Source organism: Diorhabda sublineata, chromosome 1 (assembly GCF_026230105.1).
Source record: "Diorhabda sublineata isolate icDioSubl1.1 chromosome 1, icDioSubl1.1, whole genome shotgun sequence".
In the NCBI taxonomy this organism is placed as follows: Eukaryota; Metazoa; Arthropoda; class Insecta; order Coleoptera; family Chrysomelidae; genus Diorhabda; species Diorhabda sublineata.
Window position 1 is genome coordinate 31,165,416 of NC_079474.1, and position 9,231 is coordinate 31,174,646.

At 30.2% G+C, this 9,231-nt stretch overlaps 1 protein-coding gene across 1 annotated transcript in view; it reads right to left on the reverse strand.

Moving 5' to 3' along the window:
- LOC130443745 (proto-oncogene tyrosine-protein kinase receptor Ret) overlaps positions 1–8,792 on the reverse strand; it is a 66,032-nt gene extending 57,240 nt beyond the window's left edge. The window contains exon 1 of the mRNA XM_056778526.1: positions 8,590–8,792. Coding sequence (XP_056634504.1) covers positions 8,590–8,647 — 58 coding nt within the window. The 5' untranslated portion in view covers positions 8,648–8,792. The remainder of the gene's footprint in view (positions 1–8,589) is intronic.
- Between the last annotated feature and the right edge of the window lie 439 nt (positions 8,793–9,231).

The window sequence follows — 9,231 nt, forward strand, 5'->3', positions numbered from 1 at the left end:
GGATGTAATGAAATATCTCAAGTTCAGTCCATTTTGGTGGAATAACAATCTACTATGAATAATTCGTCTACCATACAAATTTCATACATTAAGGTAAGTGCTCTTGATAAGACCTGTATCCAAACAAGGCTTATGGTTGCGCGTATTTGTACCACCTAACTTTTGCGATGTTTCCTTGAATAAAGAAAGGGTGAATGTATTTTAGCCATGAAGTATGTAAATTTAGATGATATAAAAAGATTTTATTAAAAAATACTGTATTCCAAACTGGGCCTTATTTGAAACACAGTAGTTTTACTTTCCATTTAATCTACTTTGTTTCATATCAATAAAAATACCAAGATAGGGTCTTTATAAACCAAAAACCGGTTGGTAGAAGGCTCAGAAGCAGTTTGAAATGGTATGCCGATGAGGATGGGCGGTGCATTATTTATTATAACTAGAGCAGCTGAACAAAATTGATGTGTCGTAGAACTCTATCATTTTTGGTGCAAAGATAATGTAGATGACTAATTTCAGTTTTAGTTTATTAGACATATAGTTATGAGAAATTAATAAATAGTAACATGTAGTTAATACCTATAACAATATTATCACCTCATTTAATATGATAAGATATAGATATTTACACAAAGATCAAATATATAACAAATTTTATCTAATTAAAATAATTGAATTGTCATAAAGGTGGTAACTCAAATAAAATTATAATAACTTGTTGAGATAATTTTTACCCAGGTGTTATAATTTTATAAATACATAGATAATCAATTTTAATCAAGTTCCTTTATGCAACAAATAACCTCTCAAATAATATCATATATAATATTGGTTAGTAATAAATATAATTTGGAAAATTTTTTATAAATATCTATGTATTTTGTTCAGGTTATCAAAAGACTAAAATATATTGAGGACTAACAATTTTGATACATTCATTTATCAAAATTCGAAAATAGCTTTAAAATTATCAATGAATAAGCCTTAAAACGATTTGTTCAATGTTTTGGCAACATAAGTAAAATATGAACAGCAATGAGTAAATTTTCTGTTTTTCAACTATATTTTAGGGCAACGAATAACCTCCGTAGACTTCAGAAGTGCCCATTTCGAACAATTATTATAGTTTTTTTTTGGTTTTATTTGATAACTTGCTAGCTAACCAACTAAATTTTCCTACAATTCAATTTTTTCCTTATGTAAGTAATACGAAGCTCGACAATATGCAATTCAATTAGATTGTGTTTTACTCCTATTATATCTACTATTTTCAATAAATAATTAAAATTTATGATAATTTTCTTCAGAATGTCTCCTTTTGGAGAACGATTTACTTCAATATAAAAATCTATATATCTCCTAAACCATAATCTTGATCGAAATGAAAAAAGAGTACTTCTTTGTTAAGAAGTCGATTGAAAAATTGATTTTTGCTATAGCTAGATTGTACATATTGTCCTGTTACGGATAAAAGGTAGTCAAGGACTTATAAATACAATGTGTTGTTAAATGTTAATAAACAATAAGTATTATTAGATTGACTTTATTAATAATACATAAATGAAGCACAATAATACATGAATAAAAGTATGCACGTAACGCAGTATATAAAATGCACTTGAAAAAGTCTTTCGTTTAATTATAAATGAATGGACTGTAAAAAAAACACTTTTGTATAAACACTGATAACTGGATGTGAACTGCTGAATGCGACTGGCTGTCGCGTGGGCTGGTGGCGGACTGACCGTGGTGGGTCATCCTTCGGGGCTCTTCAGACGGAAGGGGAAGAGCAATAAAATTTGGCTCTCTTGGTTTCCCGTCTACCTGGCATTTTCAATTCGCACAGGCACAATTATATTTAGTGTGCGCATCGTTGCTATACTCCAACACAATGCCCAGGAGAATTCATACAAATCCAGATAGCAAAAGTTAAATTACTTAATATTTATAAAACGTTGTTAGTTTGTTGTTTATTTAATTATAATTAATATTAACAATGGAAATAAATCCCGACATCAAAATATGGAACATTACTTGTGAGGACTTTCTGAACGACTATCAAATTATATTAATTAATATAATTGTCATAAAAGTCATAATATATCAAGAAAATATTCTACTTAATTGAATCGTGAGTCACTGTCACTACAAAAGTGAATTTAGTTTGTTTATAAACTTGTAATGCTGTTTACATGGGACAGATTATAAATATTTAGAAAATTGAATAAAAAGTTATCAACACTAAAAAGGAATGAAACTATATTTATAGACAATGCAATGTCAAAGAAAAACACATTTAATTATGAAAATCTTCGAAACATGTTCCAAGAAAGAGTATTTTTCCATATGGGTCACATACATAGAAATGGAAAAGCTATTAATTATAATGAGGACCTAAACAAATTTGGGTAAAATCTATAGATTTGTGAACAATTTCAATGAAGCTGTCACTACATATAAAGTTTGTGAGTTTAGACAGATTTCATTAGCACTGATTATATTAGCTTCACCTGTTTGCGGGTTATTTAGGCTCGATACAAGTTTCGACGAGATGTAGGTATATAAGCAGGTATATAGTTAAAAAAAACAAAAACCATGCTTTCATGACATATGGAACTAAAAACTGAAAAAAAAATATAGTTCAAAATAACTGAAAAATACTCTTTCAAAGCACATCAAACTGAAAAGTAATTTTCATTCTTTTGTCATTTAAGCTTTTTTTAAAAATAATTTTCAATTTTTTAGTTTGATATACTTTAAAAGCATGTTTTTTAGTTTTTTAAACTATATTTTGATTTTATATGTGGGTGACATAAGTTATCAATATCAGATTATATCGATATAAGGTCAAAACAGTAAAAATTAGTATCTATTAAGCACATTATTGATTGAAGGAAACCCATAATCAAGACGATTTATGAGCCAAACATATAAAAAGGACTAAGCAAATTGAAGGAATATTATCTATGATTTTTCCGATATAATTTGTGAACTAGTTGATAATTGTTGGCAAAATGCTTGATAAAAAATGAATGATTCATAAAGATTAGTTTTTCATCTAAAGTACTACTTTCTAAAGTTATGCCAATTAGCGAAACGAGGCTTGTGTGATATTGACTAAACTGCAATCCTTTCTTTCAATAGCCATTATACCGTTATCATATAACATTCGTACCTTCATTGTTCCATCAAACTTTGTTTATATTTGGGTTGAGAGTTTAAAATGTAAATACCTAATCTCAAAATTCAATATTTCAACTCGTTAACTGCAGTGTCAATCAAACTAAATTTGTATTATAAACAATTAATTTCGTTCTGGTTTTATGTATTCTATCAGTGCTTTTTCCGATAGAAAACTTTATTTTCATAGTTTGTGGCAATGACAAATGAGTGATTGTTGTGTTAAATTTGGGTCTACATACTTTAAATATTTGTTAAATTAGTCGTAGTAATTTAATTAATAAAATAAAAAAACAGATAACAGGATACTTTGGTGATAGAACGAAATCTTATATGATAAAGTTAAGCGAGTCGACAGTTTAGAAAGTCATCATAAACATGATAATGAACTTGTTTGAGGTTAACAAGAATAGCGAAACAATTGATAATTTATAAAATTTCTCTTGGAATATTCAGTAATTAAGATTTGTAAGATATTGAAGTTACAATTCTGAAATTTCTCCATTCAATCAATTACTAGTTACATTCCTAACAATCGGTTCGCTGTTTTGTGTGAATTTTGAACGATCTACATTTTTTCGATAATAAAGTATTTCAGGCCATCACGATCACATATTTGTGATTATATAGACACTAATAACATACTATTTGAAAGCATGACCATTTCACGTCGACGTGAAGTAAATCAGCTACCTAGATACCACGATTTGACCCCGTGAAACTTTTTCTCGCGCAATTTTATTAGATTCAGATCAATACAAAGACACAGCAAACCTCATCTGCCCTTAAAGTGAATGTACTCTATGCTATCTACCAAATACAGCCTGATATATGTAGAAGAGTTATGGAACATTAAATATTTCGAATGATCTTTAGAATGAGCGTCATCCTCCTTTGATGACCCAGCGCACACTTTTGTTAAATTCTAATAAAAGGAGTGTTCAATAATATCAATGTAGAAAAAGATAATATCGGCATTTTATGAATCTAATATAATGAATTTGACACTATCCTTCGAAACTAAGATATAAACTTTGTCTCAACAAAGTTGAAGTTTATTTTTAAGTTGGACAGTAATGGGTCGTATACATTCAGTTTATTTCTTAAGTGCACACAAATCTAGTCGTATTAAGTTTCCTCATTTGATAGTAAAACTATTGAAATGATTCTAGAAAAGTATTTATTTTCTAATATCATCCAAAATGTGGTGAGATTCAATGAAAAGCTGCAATTTGAAAGTATTAGTTGCGCTTCAATCCATGCAAAAGTCATTACCCAAATTGCTTCAGAGATTTCCAAGTTATGGCTCTATTTCAGATTATAAAACAAACACTTGCTGTACAGTTTGGATGTAAGATGTTTCACGAATATGTTTAAGGTGAAGAGCTGACAATGGAATCATACCATGGCCACTTGAAGAAGAAATTAGAAGAAAATTTGAAAGTTAATAATACTACCTGTGTCATTTGACGCAAAATTAGTTAATTACAGCTACTAGAACTACAACTATTTAAAAAGAGCACGACAAAATCCTCAATGAAAGGGACAATATGACAAGATTACAAAACTAGTTAAAACCTGCTGTGTCTATGAACAAACACAAAAAGATAATATTAAAGATATAGTGGTAGTTAAAAAAATACCTACACTTACATGCCAAATAGTTGCATCTGATCTATATGAATTAAAATGAAAAATTTTCCTTGTAATCTGCGACAGTTACCCTGAATACTTAGATTTTCAGCAGCTAAAAGGTCAGTCTTCATATGATACCTACCAGAAAAGCTACAAACTACAAACACAATACATGTCTAGAGAATTCAAAATTTTTTTAAAATGGGAAATTTAACCATAACACATCCAGTTCACATCACCATCAAAGCAACGGGATCGCCGAAAAGGCAATTCAAGTAGCCAAAAGTATATTAAAAAAATGTAGTATTGACAAGTCCGACGTTCAACTTGCTTTAAACTGGAGAAATACACCAAGAAATGATATTTTAGGTTCAACCAACCAACTTCTTCAGAATAACCAGATAATTATTACCTATAAAAGAGAGTAACCTAAAACCAAAAATAATACAAGGAGTCACAGCCGAACTAAAACGATTAAGAGAAGAACAAGTCAACCAACGTAATAAACACACAATTAATAAAAAAGTCAGGTACAAACCTGCTCATCGCCAATGGGAAGAGGTGAGAGTGGTAGAAAAGCCTGAAGATCTGCCAAGATGTGTATATAATCAAAATGATCAAAGCCAAATCATATGTAGAAACTTTATTCATCTGTACAAGACACTACCAGAAACAAAGTAGTTTTTCCTAAAACTAAATACAGCACCACAGATTCTATCACAAGAACAATCACCAACTGTTTTTAAGCCAGAAACGAGCTCGTCACCAAACACTTCTAATCATTAACAGAAGTCAAACCTCGCTCAACCAGTGACAGCACTAAGATGAAAATTTGATAGAATAATTAATCCTATAGTATTTTGAAAAGGCCTATATTGTGAGATTGATAATAATTTTCTAATGCACTGGTAATATTTTACAAACTGTTGAAATACATCATTTCAAGCGTGCTATTTTCCAACTTCTGTAGGATTGTTAAATTTCTTTCACAATCACCAGTATTTCCTTCATAAATACTACGATAATTTTTTGATCCCCTCTCTTTTAGGATCTTATGGAATTGAATTTGTAGATAAAATTAACATCTACTTTTTAAGTAATTGCTCTACTTACAAAAAATAACCTTTATTGGTCTATTAAAAAATGAATATGGTAGCGAAATATGCATCGTAATTTTCACTTTATCACGCAACCTGCTACTTTTAATACCTGAACTCTTTTAGAATTTGCAAATTGCGTGTTTTAACTTATTTACATCGGCATATGGTATATCGGTACATGTTGAAGTTAAGTTATAAAGGGCAAAGTGTTTGTTATAAGGAATAAAATAGCTTAAGAAAAATTAAAGTTTATTTTTTAAAATAAGGGATATAATAAATAAACTAGAATTTATTTTATTCCGTAATTCATTTGCATAATAAACACTCATCTATTTAACCAAACATTCCCAAAAAAAAATGGCTCATATACTAGAGAGGACCCAAAAATAACCGGAATGATTTATTCCATTTTAAAAAAACGGTATGCCATTCAAAATGCTTTCTATTACTACTGATACATTCGTCTTTTCAGAAAATTTTTTGTGCTCATCTGTAGATATGGCTTCTTAATTGTTCTTTTCTTACCCTTTTGAATATTGTATATTTGCTACTATTTTGTCCTTTTGATATTGATGCGTGGGGATAAGAAAAATTCACTCGTGGACATATCAGGCGAGTAAGATGTATGTACTAACAAATTTCTTGTCTACAACTGTTTAAAAGAGACATCTTTGTGTATTGGGGCATTGTTATGGTGGACACACAAATCACCTGTCTGACTCAAATCGATTCTTTTAAGAAAAAAAAGAAACGCAATCTTCTTAACATTTCCGAATAAGAAGTTTGATTTACGATCTGACCTGAGGGAAGAAACTCTGCATGACCTACACCCTTAGCGCCAAATCAGCATTATTTTGATATTTAAAATGCGAGCTTCTTCTATTGATGAGACTGTTGCTTCAATTCTCGATCATAACCATAGTGCCATGGCTTATAAGTAATAACCTTGCACAAATGAACTGGATCAGTTTCAAACTGTTCCTTAAAAGCATGACAAATTTCAATTCGATATCCTTTCTGTGAAAGCTCAAGATGCAACTCTTTTCATTGCGAAAAAAACCCAGTTGATCAATTGTCACTTGATGGTTGGTGAGCACAAGATCTCGAATGGTTTTATTATATTTATCGATTCGAGCAGTTGATGGTCGGCCACAACAAGGTTTGAAATAAATCGATATACCTCCACTCTCAAACCGTGCAAAGCACTCTTCTTGTTGATCTTTGTAAACTGCTTCCAGGATTAAAAATCTTTCAACAGCATCAAAGTTTCACAGCTGTTCACTCGACTTGACATCATAAAAACAAAAAAGGAAAGATAGTAAAAAATAACCACAAACCAACACATCGGCCCATGTTGATATCACAGAAGGCATTTAACTGATAATGTTTTGAGCTTCTGACAGAAAAAATGCCTACTACAAAAGTTGCGCTTGAGGTAATGCTATTCCAGTTACTACTGGGTCCTACGTATTGCAAAAGATTATAGAAAAACACATTTACGTAATATATAAAGAATAAATCATTGAGTTTCAGTTCTCGAGTCTTAAATAGAAATTTCATTTGGCTCCTTCGGAAGAACATTGAAGAAAAGTGTATTTCCACTATATTTTCTTTTTCTTTGTGTCTCACGATTATATTGAAACATGTAGATAAACTGTTTAAAATAATCCTTCGACTGTTTGACCTATCCAAAATATGACAATAAGATGCTAGAGATTTGAATACCAAATACGTGTTGTGTTCATAAAGTTTTTAAGAAGCATCGCAATTAAAATGTTTTTTATTCGCTTAGGTCGTTAACTTTGGGCACATCATCATTCATAGACGCGTGTGCAATAAGTGACTCAATGCTATTCTAGTAACACTTCATTGGAATGATTTTTTCATTATAATTTATGTTATAATTATATATTTCTATTCAATAAATTTGAGGACAATAAATATCTAATCGGAGCGACTCGGGCATTTGAAGTATGAAACATGTAAAACCGAATCATCAAATCTTCATGATCTAAGACTCCGTGTCTCTTGTGGGAACATAAAAGATTGAGAAAACATTTTTCTATTCATTCACTATAACTTTATTATGTTTAAGATGAAATTGATTTTGATTGAATTATTATTTATGGTTTGTTAACTTTATTGAATGATTTCTTATTAATATCGTCTTCTTTTGCTTTGTGTAAACATTACCTGTAGCACGAAATCTTACTATTATCATTTGGGAATCATTTAGTTAAGCATTTTCATTTTATTGCTGATTAAAGGATTATAAGGCATTAAAACTTTATAATTATTGAAATCTTTTGTATAATTGCGTTTTAAAATGTAAGAAGAGAAATTCGTATTTGAAATTTTTAATTTTAGCATAGCATGACAATTTGTTTTGGTCTATATATCTCACATTCGTCCGAAAACAAACTTTTTGTATAGTGTCATGAAGTACTAGTCTCTTATGTCGAAAATACAACTTACGTCTTCCTCTGGCATACCACCTGACTTATTTTTCTAATCAAGTTATAATGCTTATTTTGGCAAAATATACTTGCTATAGTTTCAAAATAAAAACATTGGGTGTCAAATTATTTTTTTATATAAAGAATTTTATCTAATATTATATTCAATTATAAATATATTCAAAAACTTATTCAAGAAATACGAATGTAATACTCACCGAAATGTGCTTGCAGCATAAAAATCCACATAAATCCAACGTCCTTAATGTCCTTCATATTTTTATATTTCAAATACGAATTAAAGTTACTCACGTCATTACATAGAAGCTGCCGAAAGTCACGCGATCACAAATTTTACCGCCAAAACAGAGCTTTAGACACGTGGAAAGCTTCAGCAATGCTTTAAGGTATTAGAGACAGTGAATTGAGCGTCGCAACGCCGAACGTCCTGTCACATCCTTGATTCCGATTGCGCTTGTCCTCCCTAGACCGTGTCGACGAGGAAACTTTCTGTCTGCGGTTTGTGCAACAGGATTCACTCATTACATGGTTTTATTATTTCTCGAAGCTTTTGAATCGAAACGAAAAAAAAGTGTTGACCAAACAATAATGCAAAATTAGAACATTAGAACATATTATAACAGAAGCAGTTTATAGAAAAAAAAATTAGAAAACAATACTTTTATGGTCATTTATTGCAATAAATCACTACAGAAAATACTAAATTCTTAGTTTTTATATAAAAATGAATTCAAACGTGTACCGTCTTTTAGTGAAAGGAATTTTTTTGATATTTGATATCGGAGAATGTGAAAATATTGTCGGTTCTCTTTGCTTTCCTCAAAAATATCTTATTAGCA